Source organism: Pipistrellus kuhlii, unplaced genomic scaffold (assembly GCF_014108245.1).
Source record: "Pipistrellus kuhlii isolate mPipKuh1 unplaced genomic scaffold, mPipKuh1.p scaffold_m20_p_16, whole genome shotgun sequence".
NCBI lineage: Eukaryota > Metazoa > Chordata > Mammalia > Chiroptera > Vespertilionidae > Pipistrellus > Pipistrellus kuhlii.
In genome coordinates this window covers 35,183,520-35,204,345 of record NW_023425471.1, presented here as the reverse complement: position 1 = coordinate 35,204,345, position 20,826 = coordinate 35,183,520, and the positions used below count along the sequence as shown (strand labels likewise).

At 39.1% G+C, this 20,826-nt stretch overlaps 2 protein-coding genes across 7 annotated transcripts in view; both read left to right on the top strand.

The window, feature by feature from the left end:
• The window catches only part of DIAPH2 (diaphanous related formin 2), a 960,594-nt gene that overhangs the window by 191,034 nt on the left and 748,734 nt on the right, over window positions 1–20,826 (top strand). For all 6 annotated transcript variants that reach the window (XM_036440044.2, XM_036440043.2, XM_036440042.2 and 3 more), the window contains one exon: window positions 9,705–9,844. In XM_036440044.2, coding sequence (XP_036295937.1) covers window positions 9,705–9,844 — 140 coding nt within the window. The remainder of the gene's footprint in view (window positions 1–9,704; window positions 9,845–20,826) is intronic.
• RPA4 (replication protein A4) lies at window positions 12,471–14,194 on the top strand. The gene has a single exon (XM_036440048.2). The coding sequence runs from the start codon at window positions 12,516–12,518 to the stop codon at window positions 13,296–13,298; it is 783 nt and encodes a 260-aa protein (XP_036295941.1). The 5' UTR covers window positions 12,471–12,515; the 3' UTR covers window positions 13,299–14,194.

Genomic DNA, 20,826 nt, shown 5'->3' with positions numbered 1-20,826 from the left:
TCTGCACACCTCCCTGTCCAAGCCATCATTTGCAATACAGATGTGTTTGTCATTCCACAGCCTATGTCCTTCCATGTCTTCCTCTTATCTATGAAAGTTTTTCAGCCAAAACCGGTTTGGCTCAGCAGTAGAGCGTCGGTCTGTGGACTGAAAGGTCCCAGGTTCGATTCCAGTCAGGGGCATGTACATTGGTTGCGGGCACATCCCTGGTAGGGGGTGCGCAGGAGGCAGCTGGTCGATGTTTCTCTCTCATCGACGTTTCTACCTCTCTGTCTCTCTCCCTTCCTCTGTAAGAAAAATCAATAAAATATATTAAAAAAAAAGTTTTTCAAATTTGAGCAAAATATAGAAAACCCCCTTTAATGGAAAAACTTTCTCAAAGGTCCCATGTTGGCTTAAAATACTTTAATTATACCATTTAAATATGTGACAACACAATATGAGATATAAACTACCAGTACTTCTGTTATCACTTATCACTGTTAATAGTCTGCTTATTGTCCCTAAATCCCACTCCAAAGAGTAAGCTCTTTGATGGCAAGGGTATGTCTTGGCTTAACTCTGTACTCCCTGTTACTGGAACTTCATGCAAACTCAATACATTTTGAGTGGGAATCCTATGTAATTCCCATATAATGAAGAGGTAATATGCAAATTGACCGTCATCCCAACACACAAGATGGCTGCCCCCATGTGGACACAAGATGGCCAGCATGGAAGGGCAATTGTGGGCAATCACGCCATCAGGGTAGGGCAATTGGGAGGGACTAGGCCTGTAAGGGAGGGCAGTTGGGGGCAATCAGGCCTGAAGGGGAGGGCAGTTAAGGGGTACCCAGGCCTGTAGGAGATGACAGTTGGGGGGAACCAGACCTCCAGGGGAAGGCAGTTGGGGGGAACCAGGCCTGCAGGGGAGGACAGTTGGGGGGGACCAGGCCTGCTAGGGAGGGCAGTTGGTGATGACCAAGCTGGCAGAGGATGGCAGTTAAGGGTAACCAGGCTGGCAGGCAATGGCAGTTTGGGCAAATTGGGCCTGCAGGGGAGCAGTTAGGTGTCGACCTGGCTGGCAGGAGAATGGCTAGGGAGTGATCAGGCTAGCTGGCAGAAGCAGTTAGGGGCAATCAGGCAGGCGAATGGTTGGGAGCCAGCAGTCCTGGATTGTGAGAGGGATGACTGGTGGGATTGGGCCTAAATGGGCAGTCAGACATCCCTCAAGAGGTCCCTGATTGGAGAGGGTACAGACAGTCAGACATCCTCAAGGGGTCCTAGATTGGAGAGGGTGCAGGTTGGGCTGAGGACACACACACCCCATGCATGAATTTCATGCACCAGGCCTCTAGTATTTCTAATAAGAAAAGGACACAATATGCATAGTAAGAGATAGATGGCCTTGTCTCTGCAATACTATTTTGTGAAGAAAAAAAAATGAAGTCTGACTAATCCATGTATGTGCAGAGATTATGGCAATGGAAATTTAATAATTTAAAAAAAGGAAGCTTCTATTTTAGTATGTGAATACTGGCGTATTCTCAATCATAGGTTCAAAAGGGCAGTACCTTTGAGATCATCAAGCTCAGTGGGTTTAGCACATTTAAAAAAATCCAAACAGCCTATCCCCAAGGAATCATATGTGGAATAAGAATGTAGAAAGCAGATGAACATGCAGATGTCTTCATTATCAGAGGAGGAGAGGACCTGGAGACTGCCTGATGATACTTCCTTTTTGCACATCCCATCAGCCCCCACACAGCCCCGAAAACACCTTAAGGAACTTTCTGGACCCTCAAAATACAGTTTAAAAATAACCTTATCTACCTAAGGTAGAAATCCTTTCCTGAGCCCATCTCAGAAAGATACATAGCCTATCTTAGCATCACCTTATTCAGATGACTAGAAACTAATTAATTCATAACACTGGCATTTCTTTCATTAGGCCATTTTGAAAGAAAGTACTCAATTAATGATAAAATAACATATGATGGCAGCAAACATTAGCTGAGTCCTTATTACTTACCAGGTATTGACTTCACCTTGACTCTTATTTCATCCTTACAACAACCCTGAGGGTAGCTACTTTATTATTCCCATTTTGCACATAGGTAACCAGAGGCATAGGAGGTCAAGTAAAAATTTGATTAAGTTCCCACAGCTGTTGAAGGTATAGAAAGAATATTTCTGAAACCTTTGCCCATTTTTCCTCTTTTTGTTATAATTCGACATTTGGAGCAAATTATGCCCGTTTGAAGATAATTTTGTACTGTCTTCAGAAAAGAACTCTCTATTTACGTTCTAGCCTGTTTCTGACATTTGCTAGTTATCTCATCTCAGACAAGTCATGACTCCTCCATGACTCAATTTTCACACTGCAGAAAAGAAAACTGGTTTTAGTAGTATATTCCACTCACTGCAGGTTAGATTCAGATGAAAACATATATAGGAAAAGTTGTGAAAGCTGTTTGTACTATAGAAATGTAAGACATTTTTTGATATCTAAATATGACACATATCTATTTTTTTTTACATGTCAGCTAATCACAGATCTTTTTTCCTTGTTTTCCTATCATTTGCATATTTTACTAGTGATGCACTCTTGAATTAGGTGAGCAAGGAATTGAATAGAATTCAGTGTTTCCATTTTGGCTGATAGCACTCATTAAAGTGTTTAGAAAGCTAGGGGTTTGAAAATAATGGGTAATTTTTTGTTTGGTGGAAAATACTTTTTCTTATTTCATTTACAATTTATAGCTTCATTTCCTACTTAAAATGCAGTTTCTATCTAATCTATAGGACACATTTATAATTTGCAAAAGTATTATTAAACTGGATTTGTTATAGTATCTAAACTTATTCTCATAATTGGATCTCAAAACTGGCAAAGCAGGGAGAAAAAAAATATTATATTTATCTTCATTGTCTTTGCCCAAAATAACAATTCCTGATAAAGTTTTCACTATTGTTTTTATCTTTAAGTGGTCCTGTGAAGAAAGTGGTTATGTAAAATATTAGACATTATCATTGATCAAATTCTGCCCTTTTTAAGTCATTATTTGCATAGATGACCATTCTCTATCTAAAATGGTGTCAAGCATTTTCACCCTCATAGAGTAGTAGAGAGGTAAAGGTTGTGAGATCACAAAATAAAGGAAACAGGTCCTTAACTTGCATTGTTCCATGGGCCCCTCTGTCAGTCTGTTGAACCTATGGACACCTTGTCAGAATCATGTTTCAAAATCTATCTATATTAATAAAAGTGTAATATGCTAATTAGACCAGACAGCTGAATGACCTTAAGGATGTCATTCCAGACATCCTTCCAGACGAAGCCACTGTGGTGGGGGTCGAGGCAGAGGTAGTTAGGGGTGATCAGGCAGGAAGGTGAGCAGTTAGGGGTGATCAGGCAGTCAGGCAAAGTGGTTAGGGGTGATCAGGCAGGCAGGCGAGCAGTTAGGGAAATCAGGCAGGCAGGCTATCAGATTGGGGCATCAGGCAGGCAAGCGAGTGGTTTGGGATGATCAGAAAGGCAGGCAAGTTGTTAGGAGTGATGAGGCAGGCAGTCAGAGTGGTTAGGGACTATCAGGCAGGCAGGTAGGTAAATGGTTAGGAGCCAGTGATCCCAGATTGTGAGAGTGATGTCCTACTGCCCTTTTAGGCCTGATCCCTGCCTAAACCAGCAGTTGGACATCCCTCAAGGGGTCCCAGATTGCGAGAGGGAGCAGGCCGGGCTGAGGGACCCCCCTCCCATGCACAAATTCCATGCACTGGGCCTCTAGTATATATATTAAAGCTTATGATGCACACTGACCACCAGGAGCCAGATGCTCAATGTAGGAGCTGCCCCCTGGGGCTTAGTGTGCTCCCACAGTGGGAGTACCACTTAGCTGTCCGACCCATCCTGGTGGCCCACCAGCTGAGCAGCAGCCACTCACTCCCTCAGTAGTCCTGCAAGTCCAATCTCTGGAGAACAGGCCAGGCACTGATGTACTGGCACCGATGGCATGATCCCAACAATGTTGCCAGTCTCCTGGAAGTTGGCTTTGGGCACCACAGCTGCTTCCCCTCATCAGCAGGATAGATCCAGTTCCTGGGCCAGCAAGGGCGTCCTGCTGTCAACCTGGAGGGCCAATCATGTCTCGGCCCTCCCCACTCGCCTTGGGTGGGCACCAGACACAGGGCTCAAGGCTGCTGCGTGCTTCTGTGGCAGTGCGAGCCTCTCTGAATTGGGATTGTGCAGGAGCCTGTAGCAGGCACAGCGGGGCTTGGATGAGAGGGAGTGGCAGGCAGGCTTTGGACTCTGGGTTTGGGCCCAATCTCCACAGGCCCCCCAGAGGGACCCCACCCATGCACAAATTCATTGACCAGGCCTCTAGTGTAAATAAAACAAAATACATAGGATCAAAAAGGAAACCAATTACAATATGTTAAAATATATTTATTAAATTATTTTTTAAAATTATGACTCCTTCCAAAGAAACAGATACTTATATTTACACAAAAAACTGTACACATATGTTCTTAGCAGCTTTATTCATGATAATTAAAAACTGGAAGCAATAAGGTGCTCAACAGGTGAATGTTTAATAACTGTAGGGTAGCCATAACGGCATGTGACTCAGCAATAAGCAGAGACAAACTATAATATTAAAGAGTGACAGATCATGCTCAAAGTAAGCCACTTAAAATCACAAGTAGTATTTCCACTACAAATTTCAAGTGTTCCTTTAAAATATTGGTTGCCTGGTGTTGACACTAACATTTCATATCAGGGGAGGAGGATGTGATTATTGTAGTGCCCCAAACTACTTTTTGGTTCTCTATGTAGTGTCTTAAAATAACACAAGCACAGTGACACTGACAAGTGTGTCTCCATTCTAATGATTTTCAAATTAAGGAATGGCTCCAAATTAGGAAAGCTTTTTGTTCATCTAGCTTTGGAATAGCATGATGTATGATAATTGCTAACTTTGTCTGCATTATTTTTTAAAGATCAAATGGGCACAGTGGTATTTTTCATTAATCTCATACAGAGCAGCTAATTAAAATTTCCATTATTATCCATCCATTATCTAGTTGTTTCCTTTGTTCAGTATCAGATCAGGGTGTTACTAATAAGCCATTCTTGTATTACAGCACTATTTAATATAGTGAGAATTAGTTTAATCTATTGAACTGTTTTTTAGATGATTTCTTTAATATTATGTTACACCATATTGATATGCTGAAGATTCTTTGACCTTTTGTAATAGATATTTCAGAATTAAATACTTGTTGCTTTAGTTTTTTTGTTTTGTTTTGTTTTGTTTTGTGTGTTTTTTTCAATTGTGGGAAAAAGTGACATACAGTAGAAAAAGAAGTAACCCAAGGACCAGAATATTAGTGTTTCATTCTTGTAATCTTACTAATTATGTGAACTTGGGCAATCACCGTGATTCTCTATTTCTGTAATGAGAGCATTAGAATAGCTGATATTTAAGGGCCAGTACAGCCTTCATATGTTTTCATAATTATCAAGTATGATTTTATGTTAAAACCCCTAAGCTATCCTAAACTCATAAAAGGCATTTGTTCTACCCCAGCCAGTTTGGCTCAGTGGATAGAGTGTCGGTATGCAGACTGAATGGTCCCAGGTTTGATTATAGTCAAGGGCACATTCCCTAGTTGTGGGCTCCATCCCCAGTAGGGGTGTGCAGGAGGCAGCCAATCAATGATTCTCTCTTATCATTGATGTTTCTGTTTCTCTCTCCCTCTCCCTTCCTCTCTAAAATTCAATAAAAATATTTTTAAAGCCGAAGCCAGTTTGGCTCAGTGGATCTGAAAGGTCCCGGGTTCAATTCCGGTCAAGGGCATGTACCTTGGTTGCAGGCACATCCCCGGTGGGGGATGTGCAGGAGGCAGCTGGTCGATGTTTCTCTCTCATCCACGTTTCTAGCTCTCTATCCCTCTCCCTTCCTCTCTGTGAAAAATCAATAAAATATATTTTAAAAAATATATTTTTAAAAAGATATTTGTTCTATAAGGCTATGTAATTTTTTTCTTGCTCCCTTAGATCAATTGCTTCCACTCCTTATAACCATAGATTATCCCAAATTACATAATTTAAACTTGTTTTTAAGACTAGGGGGAATGGTGGGTCCCAGTGTAAAGGGCTGGTCCAATTGTTCCATAAATAGTATCTCAGCCTTGACCATATAGAAGCAAGGAACTATCATTTCCTGAGCAGCTTACTCTGTAACACAACACATATGAAACATCTGTTTTAGGCACTTCATAGTCATTGTCTTACTTAATCATCATAACAAATGTGAGGGGGCTAGGTGTTTATTACCCCCTATACCATACATGAACAAACAGGTTTCTAGAGATTAGTTCAATAACCTGCTCAAAGATTAGCTGGAAGGTAAGTGAAGGGGTGATGATTCAAACCCAGAGGTAGTTTAAGTGGTCCCCAGCATGCCATCATATGCTGTCTCAATTTACCTGTTCTATACTAGCATATCTGAATATATTATACTGGAATGTCTCATGTAATATTCTGAAGTGAAATTTGGGAGCTTTTGCATGTTGAAACTCATCAGTCATTCACCTATTTGTTTATTCTCCATCCATCCATCCATCCATCCATCCATCCATCCATCATTCCAGAACTATGTATGAAGTAATTTCTATATGCCAAGCAGTGTTATGGTCTGGAGATAAGGTGGTAAAAAAGGTTGGCAAGATTTCTGTCTTATAGAGCTTATGTTTTAATGAGGAAGACACATTAAACAAAGAAAATGCTAAACAAGATTATCTTATATAAAGTTAGTACTATAAATGAGGTTTGCAATGGTGTTGGATGATAATTGTTGTGTGGAGGGGAGAAGACTGTTGGGCTGAATCTTGAATGATGAGAGCCATCAATGGAAAGGTCAGGGATCAGAGTTTACCAGGCCAAGAAAACAGCAAATTCTAAGGTCATTCTGCAGGCATAGCTTTATATAAAAGTTTCCAGAGGATCAGTAGAGCCTTGCTATCCATTAATTAAGAAAAAAAAGTGTGAGGATCATATGAAAGTGGTGTGTGGTAGTACACTTGCACAATTTTATGCTATAAATGTTTAGTTGCAGAATCCCTTGTGAATTTGCAGCCTTAAGAGCTGAATAAGTTATAGAAATGTGGAAATGATTTCACTATGATGGTTTTACTTACTGTGGTAGATTTCTTGAACATCTGTATATCCTAACAAAGCAAGAAAAATCAGGTCAGTGTGGCCAACACACAAAATATAGGTGCTAAAGAAGGAAATAGTATTCCTTGTTTTGTGATTATTATGGGCAGATTCAATAACAACATACTTTTGTTGTGGCTCACCAAATTCAGTCACTGTTAGATACTTGGCGTACATGAACTTCCCAGTTTAAAGAGACAGACACAAATAATTATCTTTGTCACAATGTGTTAAGTGCTATAGGAGTGATGGCACCACAGTGCAATAAGAAAATGGAGTTTCCGTATATGGAACTTAAATGTTTACTGGAATTTTATTTTTTTATTTTTTATTTTTAAAAAATATATTTTATTGATTTTACACAGAGAGGAATTGAGAGGGACAGAGAGTTAGAAACGTCGATGAGAGAGAAACATCGACCAGCTGCCTCTTGCACACCCCCCATTGGGGATGTGCCCACAACCAAGGTACATGCACTTGACCAGAATTGAACCCGGGACCTTTCAGTCCGCAGGCCGACACTCTATCCACTGAGCCAAACCGGTCCCGGCTTTTTACTGGAATTTTAAAACATTAAGACATTATGCATGATTAACAATTTCTATATTGAGAAGGTATCCTCAATAAAAAACCAATAGTATAATTTTTTTAAAATTATCAAATAATATGACTTCTACCAAGTGGGAAAAATTTTTATTTCCTTACTGTAGCTTAGATACTTAGCAGAAACTGAGTGTAATGTACTTAGCAGAAACTGAGTCTAATTTGTATGAACTTAGAAAATGGTAATCAAGCTAGAGTTTTTATTCAGAGGGATATGCTTGTAATATAGGAAAAGGGCAGTTATGGCCATGTTTGTCTATAAAGTAAAACTATCAGTTATTGTTACAGTGAATGTGTTGATGTTTTCTTCCTAGCCTTTCACTCAAACTAATTATATAGTTACTAGAGGCCCAGTGCACAAAATTTGTACATGTGGGTATGTGTCCCTAAGCCTGGCCTGCACTCTCTAGCAATCCAGGACTACTGGCTCCTAACTGCTCACCTGCCAGCCTGCTTGATAGCCCCTAACCACTCTGCCTGCCTGATCGCCCTTAGTCACTGCCCTTAGTCACTGCCCTTGCCTGCCTGATGACTCCTAACTGCTCTTCCCTGCCGGCCTGATTGCCCTAACTATATCTGCCTCAGTGGCTGCCACTGTGGCTTTGTCTGGAAGGAGGACTGGACAACTGCATGATGTCCAGTCGACCTAGTGATTAGCATATTACCCTTTTATTAGTATAGATGGCAAGGTGGTGAAGCTAAAGAACAATGACATGATAATGAGTTCTAGAAATAAAATAACACCATATACTGGAAATTAAGCTAAAAATTACTCATGATAAGATAAATGAATTTAATGACTTTTTAAAAAATATATATTTTATTGATTTTCCACAGAGAGGAAGGAAGAGGGATAGAGAGCTTGAAATGTCAATGAGAGAGAAACATCGACCAGCTGCCTCCTGCACATCCCCCACCGGGGATGTGCCCGCAACCAATGTACATGTCCTTGACCAGAATCGAACCTGGGACCCTTCGGTCCGCAGACCAACGCTCTATCCACTGAGCCAAACTGGTTTCGGCTTAATGCCTTTTTAAGATTCATCTATAACAAAGTAACAAAGTTAGAAAGAAATAGTTGGGAACTGAATGTTTTCAATTAATTTAATTAATGTGCTCATTGGAAACTGTTGCTTTACATTTTAATAATTTTTACTTGTTTGTTGAGATAAGCTGATACTGGTATTTTAATAAATGTGGGTAATGTATAATGTCTTATATTAAATTTCATGCACTGTATTTTGTGAAATCTATCTATATAAAAGTCTAAGTGACCAAACAACTGGTTAACCGGTCAACATGATGCAAATTGACCACCAGGGGGCAGACGCTCAACACAGGAGCTGCCCCCTGGTGGTCAGTGCGCTCCCACAACCAACCTCCTGCGACCTCTACCCCAAGCCAACCTCCTGTGGCCCTGATCAGCCCTGATCACTGGCGAGGCTGAGGGACCCCACCCATGCACTGGGCCTCTAGTATAATATAATACCTTAGTAAGAAAAATTAAGATGATGCTAAATGTTCATCCTGTGGGTTAAGGATCAACTACTGTAATATTAATCCTGATGCCTGGATTGTAAGTGTAAGCAATCCTGCCAGTGATGCTTTATGCAACTCAAGTCCATATTCTATTCAAGGTCATGATCACCAGCAGTGCAATTTTTTTTTTTTTTTTTTTTTTTTAATGAGGCTGGGGAGAGTGTTGAGATATACACAATGTGATTTTACCACTTCAGTTCTATGACAATGAATTTTTAAGTACCTAGTACTCTGCATACATTTTTATACAGAAAAATCTAAACATATTCTATGCATTATTTTATTTGAAAGTTTTCTTTAAAAACAAAAACAAAAAACAACCTGTTGTTTTTCTGAAATGGTATCTTTCTTTCCCCCACAGGGAGGGCTGAAAAACAGCAAACATGAATGCACTCTGTCTTCACAAGAATATGTTCATGAATTACGATCTGGGATTTCAGATGAGAAACTTCTTAACTGCCTAGAATCTCTGAGGGTTTCTTTAACCAGCAATCCTGTCAGGTAGGTGGCTCTTATTTGTTTTGGTATGATTCATGCAAGTTGTACTGTATATAATTGTTTGGGAATATAATATGTCACTCATTTGAACCTCAAGATAGATTTCTGACTAGAAATCTAATGTTAATAAAACTGCAGTATCTGATTATGAGATTGTAAGCACTTAGATAATGTTATTAATATGATTTTTAATAATTTGCAGTTTTAAGAATACAAATATACTTAGGCATTTGATTCATCTTTGCTTATACAAACATGGATTCACAAGTTAATTGTGTACTTAAATAATGATTACTATACATTTATTTGTAAACCAAATTCAGTACATTGGTTCTATGATATTATTCCTTTTTTAACTTGAGAAGTAAATATAATTTTACATTATACAAGTTTTAAATATACTACTAAACATTTCTGTAATTTGGGGTAGGAAAAATAAAATTATTTTAACCAAAAAAAGAAATAATTGATAAAATATTAATAAACTCTTCAAAATTATTAAAGAGGATTTTTAAATAAATTCCTTGCTAATGGTTTATTACAGTAACTGACATTCCTATATTAACCATAAAAAGCCTTTAATTTAATTACACCAAAATTAAAATGTTTTTATAAGGAAAATAGATTTTCAGTGTAATATGAAAATATTTTGGGATCTAGTTACACAATTGCTAGACTCTTAAGTTCAGAAATTAGTGCATAAGACTATATAGAAATTGTATTTCTATTTTATTCACTAGAGGTTTGGTGCATGAAAATTTGTACAGGTGTGTGGGGGGGTCCCTCAGCCTGGCCTGCTCCCTCTCACAGTTCAGGAGTCCTCAGGGGATGTCCTACTGACAGCTTAAGAAGTGGGCCTAAGCCTCAGCGTGGCCTCCTTCTATGGGAGGTGACTGGACTGATCAGAGGAAGGTAATGCCCCCATCACCCCGCTGCTACTGCCACTGCAGACACAGCCACGGGGTTCACGGCTGCCTGAGCCCTGGGCCTTACAGCTGCTGTGGTTTTGTCCAGATGGACATCTGGATGGACGTCTGGAAGACATCTACCCTAATTAGCATATTAACCTTTTATTAGTATAGATATTTTTCTTAATATATAATGGGTTACGATCTTCTTACTTCTCTGACCTAGCCACAGAGCCTTGAAAAATAATTTAGAGCTGAGCTTAGTCATTCTGCTTGGATTTATGTATAAATTGAAGTATATCATAGTACACTTGACTCTTCGACAACATGAGGATAGGAGTGCCTATCGCCAATTGAAAATCGGCTTATGACCTAAGATAGATCTCTGCATAACTGGATTCCCAGAGCCAGTTGACCCTTATACAATGCAGCTTTGAACTGTGTGAGTATATGTGAACTTGTGTTGTAATAGGTATTTATTTTAATCTATAATGCATTTGGCAGAAAAACTGGAAAATTATGATTCTATAATACAAATTTAAAAAGTAAAACTGTACAATGTAACTTACATTTCAATACATTCACAGGTGGCTATCTTGCCATTTCTTCCAGAATGCTTCTGGTTTTAATGACTTGAACAGGATGTGAGTTCTTTGAGAACTGTAACTAACCATGGTGGTGAACCCCACAACCCGAGTCAACCGTGCCTGCCCTCCATGTTCCCCCAGCCGCTGCCGCCCCTCTCCCTGTCATGTCCATGTCCCGCCTCCTCCCTCAGCTCATGTGACCACAGCGCTCCACCATAGTGCACTTGTGTGTTCGGAAATTTCCTTTGGTTAACTGACTGAATGGCGGAATAAATTATTCTTTAAGAAGTGACTATAAAATAAGGTGACCAGACATCCCGCTTTTGGCGGGACAGTCCCGATTTCTAACAATTTATCCCACGTCCCGCGGCGTTTTAAAAAAGTCCGGAAAATGTCGTGGGACACGGAACAAATTGTTAAAAATCGGGATTGTCCTGCCAAAAGCGGACGTCTGGTCACTTTACTATAAAAGTATGTTTCATTTAAATTATTTGAACAAAGGATTGAGTTCTTTCAGAGGTTCTGCGGAGGTGAAGTAATTATGGTGGTAGTTTACTCCCTCGACACCCCTGTCCCACCCCCTGTACCCCTGCTTCCCACTCCCCCAGCTCCCCTCTTCAAGTCCTCGTCTCCTCGTCTCCTCACATCGTGTACGGCACTCCGCCATGCTGCGCCTGTGCCTTTTCAAATTTCCTTTGAATGGCTGATGGAGTGAATAAAGGAATCTTTAAGAAGTGACTGTCGAAGAAGTTGTGAAATTTCGGCATGGAGGGGTCAGGGGAAGGTAGCAAAACTGCCTTTTTATTAGATGGCAGCAAAGGCCTAAAATTATACGCGGGCCTTTTAAAAATGTAGCCCAGCAAGCACCAGGCGGCTCTGAAGCATGGCGGGATCACACAGCCAGCTGGCGGGCCCTGATTGGCTGGAGGCAGCGCCAGGCTTATAGCCGATTGGCTCCGTGGGCGACGTGAGGCTACAGACGTGCGTTCCTGCCGTAAGCCAGGCACTGGGTGGTGGCCTCCGTGGTGGCCGGAGCTCGCTCGAGGAACTCGGTGACTGGAGCCCGTTCCACAGCCCTCGCGGACCCCAGGCAAGTGCCGCTGCGCTCACCCACCTGCCTGAGCCTGTGCCTGTGCCTGTGTCTGTGCGGGTGCCTGTGCCCTGTGCGGGGTGGTTAGGATGAGTAAGTTTGGGAGCCATGGCGGCTTTTCTGCCCCAGGCGGAGCCACTGGCAGCAATGACGGCCCCTCTCAGGGTGGCGCGGCTCCTTTTCTGAGGGCTCCAAGGTCCAGGGCTCGAATCGAGACCATTATCCCTTGTTGCGTGAACCAGCTGCTCACGGCCTCTCTGGTGGAAGATGTCTTCAGGGTCCGGGGAATAGTGGTTTCCCAGGTCTCCATCGTGGGGATCATCAGGAAGGTGGAGAGAGCGCCGAGCTACATTCTCTACAAAATCGATGATATGACCACTAAGCCTATTGACGCCCGCCACTGGCTGGGCAGAGGCAAAGCCAAGCAGGCGCCGGCTCCGTGCCCGGTGGGAGTGTACGCCAAAGTGTTCGGTATTCTCAGAGGTTCTGCCGAGGTGAAGCTCCTCGAGGTGTTGCAGATCCGTGTCCTGGAAGACATGAACGAGTTCACCTCGCACATCCTGGAGACAGTCAACGCGCACATGATGCTGGCGAAAGCCCGGGAGGAGGCCTGCGGGCCAAGCGCGCCCCCCGCTCTGTCCGAGGGGGGCTTGGCGCCAGAGTGTGGCGAGGTCCGCCCCGAGTTTATTCAGGCGGAGGTGCTGCGTCTGATTCACCAGTGTCCTCGCCAGGAAGGCAAGAGCATCGGAGAGCTCCAGGCCGAGCTCGGCAGCCTGAGCACGAAGGCCATCCAGGAAGCCCTGGAATATCTGATGGTCGAGGGCCACATCTACCCCACTGTGGATGGAGAGCATTTTAAGTCTGCCGATTGAGGCATTGAGGAGAATTTTCCATTTCTGAAGACCACTGCCTCCGGCTGTGACTGAGTTTGACCTGTTGACTTTTAGAAAGTAGGTTTATTTTTCAACAGAAATCTTAACTGACATCCCTTTGGAACCTCACTGCTTTTACAACAGCTTTGAACTTTTCTGTTTTTCTAACTATATTTGAAGCTCAGAGAGAGCTCGAGATGGATAAATTGATTGGACCTTTGTAGAATTTATCAGCAAGCAAGTAAAAATACTCAATCGGGTAAATTTAGGGGCGAAGAGGTACAGAAAAAGTTGAAAATTTTGATTTTGTTGTGTGGGAGCTTCTTTTTGAAATGTATAGGTATTCGGAGAAAAAAGATGTAGTCATGGAGCCAGCTAAGAGACCAAAAAGAAAAAAAATGTTGTTTTTGTAATTACTTATTTTTTATTTGGATTTAGCTTATTATAGACATTGTCATCTCTTACTAAATATAGTAGTGGATAAATTCAAATGTGCTAAAGATAGCACTTAGTGAATTCAAATGCTCAATTCAAGTGTTTATTGAATTGTTTACTTTTATAACCATAGGTTTATTTTCTTAAATAAGATTATACTGTGTTTAAATTGCAGGGTCATCTTTGAATGCTTTTTTAAAAAAGTGATTGTTTAATGGATATTTCAAATAGGATGTAGTGATATTTGGATTAAATTACAATGTGTTGTTGTTTTATGGTACATGGATGCCTGATTTTCTTATGTTTGATGTTCTAAAGTAGTTTTAGACCTAAACGCTGTTTTATATAGAAGGTTTTATTCTTATAGGTTAGGCAAACAAAGAATATGTAATTCTAGGTATAATAAGCTTAGTAAGGTTAACCAAAATTTTTGAATGTTTTATTAAAATACTTTTGCAAAATCTTTATTGTGTGGTTTTTTTCTAAATACACTTTAAAAAACCTTTTGCTTTGTCTTTGAGTAATAATAATTTTACATATCAAGCATACTTTTTCTTTTTTTCTGTGTAATACTAATAATATATATTATATCCTTGTTTTAATAATACATTTCAGTATATAGTATATTACCTGTGGGACTTTAAAAAACAGAATGAAGTAAACCTTTAATTATACATTAAAGATGGTATCTTCCAAGTCATTAATCTTATTGTGTTAGAATTTTATTCTAACACTTCCAAGTCACTAATCTTTATTGTGTTAGAATACATATTTTCTTTGGTAATATGTAGAGTTGGAATAGTTCAGTGAATAGCACTTAACATTATGTGATTTGTTTTTACATAGCAGAGTGATATCCCTTAAAGGAGTAACAAAATAAATTACTCTTTTCAACAGCTTACATTCTAGTAAGAGAAGTCAGATAAATTTTAAAATTATATACATAGCATGTCAGGTTGTGATCTCTGCTGGAGAGGGGATGTTGCTATTTTGTATCAGGTGGTCAGTGAAGGCCTCTCTGACTTGAGTTGTATTTGAGCAAAAGTCTAGATGAAGTGTGGGAATTAGCCATGTTATCCACTGGAGGAGGGAAGTTATGAGAAACAGGAAACAGCAAAAGCAAATGCTTGCCCTGTTACACACATGTCAGAGGCCAGTGTAGCTAGAGGCATAGAATGTGGTGTCTTGGGAGCCATTGGAAGGACTTGGGCTTTTACTCTGAGAGAGCTGGGAAGCTGTTAGAGAGTTTTAAGGAGAGTAGTGGCATGACCTGATTTACTTAGATTTTTAAAGGATAACACTGAGTGGAATCAGGCAGCTAGAAATTACTGGAATTCCAGGAACATTTGTATAGCTACTAGCCTCATGGAGGCTGATATAGAAGAAAGTCATTTGACATCCCCTGGTAGTCCTAGAACCTGATTATTTTTGTAATGAACTTCTCTCATCTCAGCAGCAGAAATTCATTGAGCATCACTCTGATTAGTTCCATTATCAGCTTCCTTTCCTGATATTAACTGCCTAACCTTCTCTGTATTGCCCAGGTGAGATTCTTTTTTTTAAACATTTTGTTGAAAGTATTACATATGTCCCCTGAATAACCTCCTCTACCCCGCCCCCCCTCCCACACCAGGCATTCAGCACCCTAATATCTGTGTCGATGGGTTATGCATATATGCATCCAAATTCTTTGTTCGAATTCTTCCCACCTACCCACCCACACACCCTGTCTTCCCTCTGAAGTTTCATAGTCTGCTGCATGCTTTTATGTCTCCAGATCACATGTGTCAAACACAAGGCCCGCGGGCCAAATCCGTCCTGCCAGGCCTTGCAATGTGGCCTGCACCGCGCTGTCATCACTGCACTCCGCTGCGTTTCCATCACAATGACAGTTTATGACTGTTCAGTAAACCATTCGGCCCGTGATTTAGGCTGGATTTTAGATTTTGGCCCCTTCTCTGATTGAGTTCGACACCCCTACGAGTCTAGATCTATTTCTAGGTGAGATTATTAATGGGTTGTCTCTAGTCCCCATTTGGTTCTGTTTGGGCAAAGTTTTTCATGCCAGGCCACCTCAGTCTCCATACCACAGTTAAAGTGCCCATCCCTGATTGAGCCAGATTTGCCTTTGAGAGTGTGGCAGAGTGATATGGTTCAGAATTTGTCCACCTTGGACTGTTTCCATAGAAAGTGATTTTGGGGAGTGTTCCAATAAGAAAGGGGTATGAGCTTGTCAGTCACTGGTCAGCGCAGGAACTTTAATAAGATGAGAAGGAAAGTTATTGTATGGAGATCTTCTGAAGGTCACAGGATATTTTATTCATCCTGAAGGTCATGGGTAATTTTATTCAGCATTTATTTTTTCAGCAAGATTAATAATTCCTTGTGGCATTACAAATTGAGTGAATGAGGAAAAAGTAACACACTGCTACTATGAAGTGCCTCTAGTGTTCCTGTGTGTGCATGTGTCAGTTTTGGAAAGAGGAAAAAAACAAAACTAAACAAGGACCACCAGTGTTCCTCTTTTTCCTTTCTGCATCTGGAGAATTCTTTCTCAAGTCTAGTAACTACCTCCACACAGTTGTGTCTCCTTGGATTTTTATTTATCATTAGACTCTGGTAAAAATATTTCTTCCTGATAAGGGGATATTCTCAACCTACCCCTCAAAAAAATAAAATAAATGATGGTGGGTAGGATTTGTTTCTACATCACGAGGTTAATTAATTCTGGAGGTGCATTTCCTTTTCTTGGGGACTCACAGTGAACATTAATAGCATTGTTGTTGTTTTGAAATTTTTAAAAGTCCTGCAGGAAAGAAACTTGTTTAACTATCAATCCAGTTTCCAGGTCAAAAAAACAACACTTATTTTATTCCTTAGAAATTTTTTTAACCATTTCATAGTCTATAAACCACACCTTCTATTTCCATACGATTTAAACCCACCAACAGCTCTTAAGATTTAATTATCTAACCATCTCCTACTTTAAAATCTTCACAGAAATAAAAATTTAAGTAATCAAATCAACACAGCAAACAAATAAATAGTCTTCCTCTAGGACAGAAACAAATAAGCAAATAAGAGCAATGAAACAACAACAAAATGAACAAAAAATCAGAAAAGGAGGGAACCAAGTGTACTGTATTTTCCAGCGTATAAGACGACTTTTGAAACGAAAAAAAAGTCAACTGAAAATTGGGAGTCATCTTATACGCTGAGTATATCCCGAAAAACATATGCCATCATTGTTAATGTCCTCTTTTGGATTTCTTGTTTCTTGGTCAAGTTCATGGCATTGCCATTTGTGAAGAGACCTTCCATTTATCGTATCAATGTACAGTATATTATGGTATGTTCGAAAAATGTCATTCATTAAAAATTTAATTAAAAAAAGAACTGGTGTTGCCTTGGAAGTGGGGGGTAGTCTTATACAGTGAACATAGGCCTAAACCTATGTTTTAACTGTAAAATTAGGGGTCCTCTTATACGCCGGAAAATACGATACGAATACATTCCAGAATGAGAATAGCCTGTATAAGAAGAAGGAAATTATACAGAAAACAAAAGATAAATAGTTTATAAAAGCTTAAATCACTTTGAATAGTGTCTTATACTAGTATAATAATAAATAATCCTTGAAATTCAACAGAATTTATTTAATATTATTGTTTTAGTTTCCTAATACTTCCATACAGTTACCAAAACCTGGGTAACTTAAAAATGAGAAATTTATTTTCTCACAGTTATTTTAGTGGCTAGAAGTCTTATATGAAGGTTTTTCCCTCCCAAAGTTCCAGGGGAAGATCTTTCCTTGCTTCCAGCTTTTGGCATTCCTTGGCTATGGCAGTGTAACTCTAAACCTGCTCCATTTTCATATCTCTTGTTCTACGTTTGTGTGTGTATTTCCAGTGTCTAGCATAAGAATACTCTAATTGGATTTAGGACTCACATGTCATGCATTATGATGCTTTCTCAGCCTTAATTACATAGCAAATACTCTATTTCCCAATAAGGTGTTATTTGAGTTCCAGATGGTATTCAGTAACAACAACATTATAATCGTGCAAAGGACAAGATCCTTACAACCCTTGAAATAACAGAATTAAGCTAAATTCTGTCTAGGTAAAAACATTAGCTAGTTCAGGAAACATTAGTAGAACTAGGTACAACTTCTAGATCTCTTTTTATGTATAACTATTCTTAATGAAATTAAATTTTGTTGGCCTCATACCCTTTATAAAGAAAAATTTTCTGTAGAACTAAATTCTGAGAGATAGCATGTTAACACATAATTGTATTATCGATAGAATGCCAGTTGTGAGATCTGATTTCTAGTCCTGGAGATCTCAATCTCTGTGACCTCAGTGCAATCAGCCAGTGTTCTCTTTGGGCTGCAGTTTCACCACATGTAAATGAGATTGGAGCTTCTAGCTCTAAACTTGTATGTTTTATGTTTTTGCTTAGGTCCAGTTATTACTTTTGCTATTGGAACTACATTAGTGTTTAGAAATGATTTTGAAGAATGAGGGGGGGGGGACTTTCTTCCATAAGACTGAAAGATTTCTTAGCATCCCGTTATTTTCTTGCTTTTATAAATATTCTATTTAACCAATGACAGACAAGTATTTATAATTTTCTTTAAAATATCAAAGAAATCATCTTACAAATGTGTTACATAGCTATTTTTCAAACCTGCTGCTTGTTAGAATCCAGGCATTTGCTCTCCCATGACTGGTTTCCTTCCTTATTATGGTTTTTACTGGTTTCCTTTTGTTCAGCCCCTATTAAAATAATAAATAAATGAAAATACATAAACACACACTAATAGCTTTACTAAACATTTTCAAAGTGCAGTCATTTGAGAATATTCAATGGAGTCATGAATTTTAAATTCATATGGTGTTTAATCATTCAGATGAGAAAGGCTCTAAGGAAGTCATTTCATTATATTATTTTTGCTAAACAAAAATATTTTAAAATTGCTTTTATAAACCATTAACTGGCTATGTCTCAAATCATTCCCTTACTATAGATTCCTTCAACATTTTTCTTGTATTCTATATATTCACTTGTAACTGCTTATGTTCTATAATAGTTTCATGCATGTATGTCTGTTTCTCTCATTTAGATTTTATACTTCTCTGGGGAAGGGGTATTCTTGCACTCGTATTGTTTCATGATGGGAGGTATGTGCAATTTGTGTACAATAATGTGTGATTTGATGTGGATATTGACCCACCATCAATAACAACCTCTTCTATTCCAGCAGTGAAAATGAATTTACATTAATCAGGTACTATTTTGTAGCCCTGCATTTTTAGATGTAATCAGAGAAAACATGAAGCTAACTTCTTCCACATAGGAATCTAATCTGTTGGTTTGATCTAGACCATTGTCATAAGCTACAGACAACACAGCATGCTTTACACAGTGGTCTTTTTAACTGTTGCATGATAAATTAATGAAATTGAATGTTTACAACTCTATTTAACACACTAAAAATCCATGAATTTTGGCTGAAAAATAAATCTCAATCTGCCATTACAAAATGTGACCATGGCCCATGTGTTTTAGAATGAGAATTGTGTTATTTACAGTTTTTTAATCATATTCCTTTACTAAAGTTTATGAAGGGAAGCAGTGCCTGCTGAGAAATGACCAATGAGTTTGGACAATTTTATTCCCAGCCAACCCATTACATGATGTAAAGTATTTGGCAGTACATTTTATGAAGATCCAAAAAAAATGTGTAGTAATAAATCATTGTGAGTAAAGTTTCTCAACACATGACAAAAACAACAAATACTGGTTTGAAGAATAATATCAGAGAGTTGTGCTTGTGTAGAATTCTTTGTAGAGTTGTGGCTGAAATTGCCTTACAGCTTGAGGTGTATTTTAGTCCACTAGGAATTTTTTTCTTTTTTGCCTGGAATCTTAGTGATTGATCTGCCAGACTCATGGCATAGTGTGTATATTCACTTACTGTGCTGATAGTTTCCTCAGCCAATGATTTTAAGCCAGTGAAAACAGATAAGATATCTTATATTTGTGTAATTATTTGTGTTACCTCTAGAACATTTGTTTTCATTGATATTTTCTGATTTCCTTTTAGATTTTGTGTGTGTATTAATAAATGTGCATTTGAAAATAATCATCATAATGAAAATAGGTGACCCTTGACAGTGATACAATTTAGGAATAGAAAGCACTTTCTGAATTATCGTTGCTAATAACGAAACAGCTTGTATTAAACTTATTAAAAGCTTAGCAAAGGAGCTAACACTACTTAGAAAGTTAATATAAAGATAGGTGCAGATCGATACTCTTAGAACATTTTGCATTGGTCTATCTATGAAAAACGAAATAATGAGGACAATTTTTTTATGACACAGAAATGTGAGGAAGACTTAAAATTGTGAGCACATCTCATAAAGCAGTATTACAAAGCAGAGATGTTTAATATTGGTGTTTTAAATTTGTTTGCTTTAATTTTAAAATGTATAAATCATTATAGAAGATCCTGGTACATTTTTACATAGAATAGAAAATAGTAAATTCAGTGCACTTATATTAAATTTTATGCTTTCTTTCAAAATATTGGTCAGTAATTTGAATTACCAGCAACCATATCCATGTACACTTAGCTAAGGTACCATATATATAGACATTGAATTTTTAATTATATAGTTTTAGCTTCAGAACACAACTTTAAGTTAAGGCAGATCCAATATTATTTTTCATAGTAGAAGCAAATTACTAATTAAATTGATTCCTTAATAGAATGCTAAGTTCCTTTCATTTGAAAATATTTAATATATATTTTATTACATTTTCCATATAGTTCTAATTTGTCTTGGGAAGAAAATGCTTATCAATATATGGCATTTGAAATATTATTTTGTACTAGAGGCCTGGTACACGACATTCATGCACTGGGAGGCGGGGGTCCCTCAGGCCAGCCTACGCCCTCTCGCAGTCTGGGCAGTCTGAGACCCCTTGGGGGATGTCCACCTGCTGGCTTAGGCCCACTTCCTGCAACATCCTCCAGGGGTTCCTAGTGTGGCTGCAGAGGCGGGAGAGGCTTCCACCACCC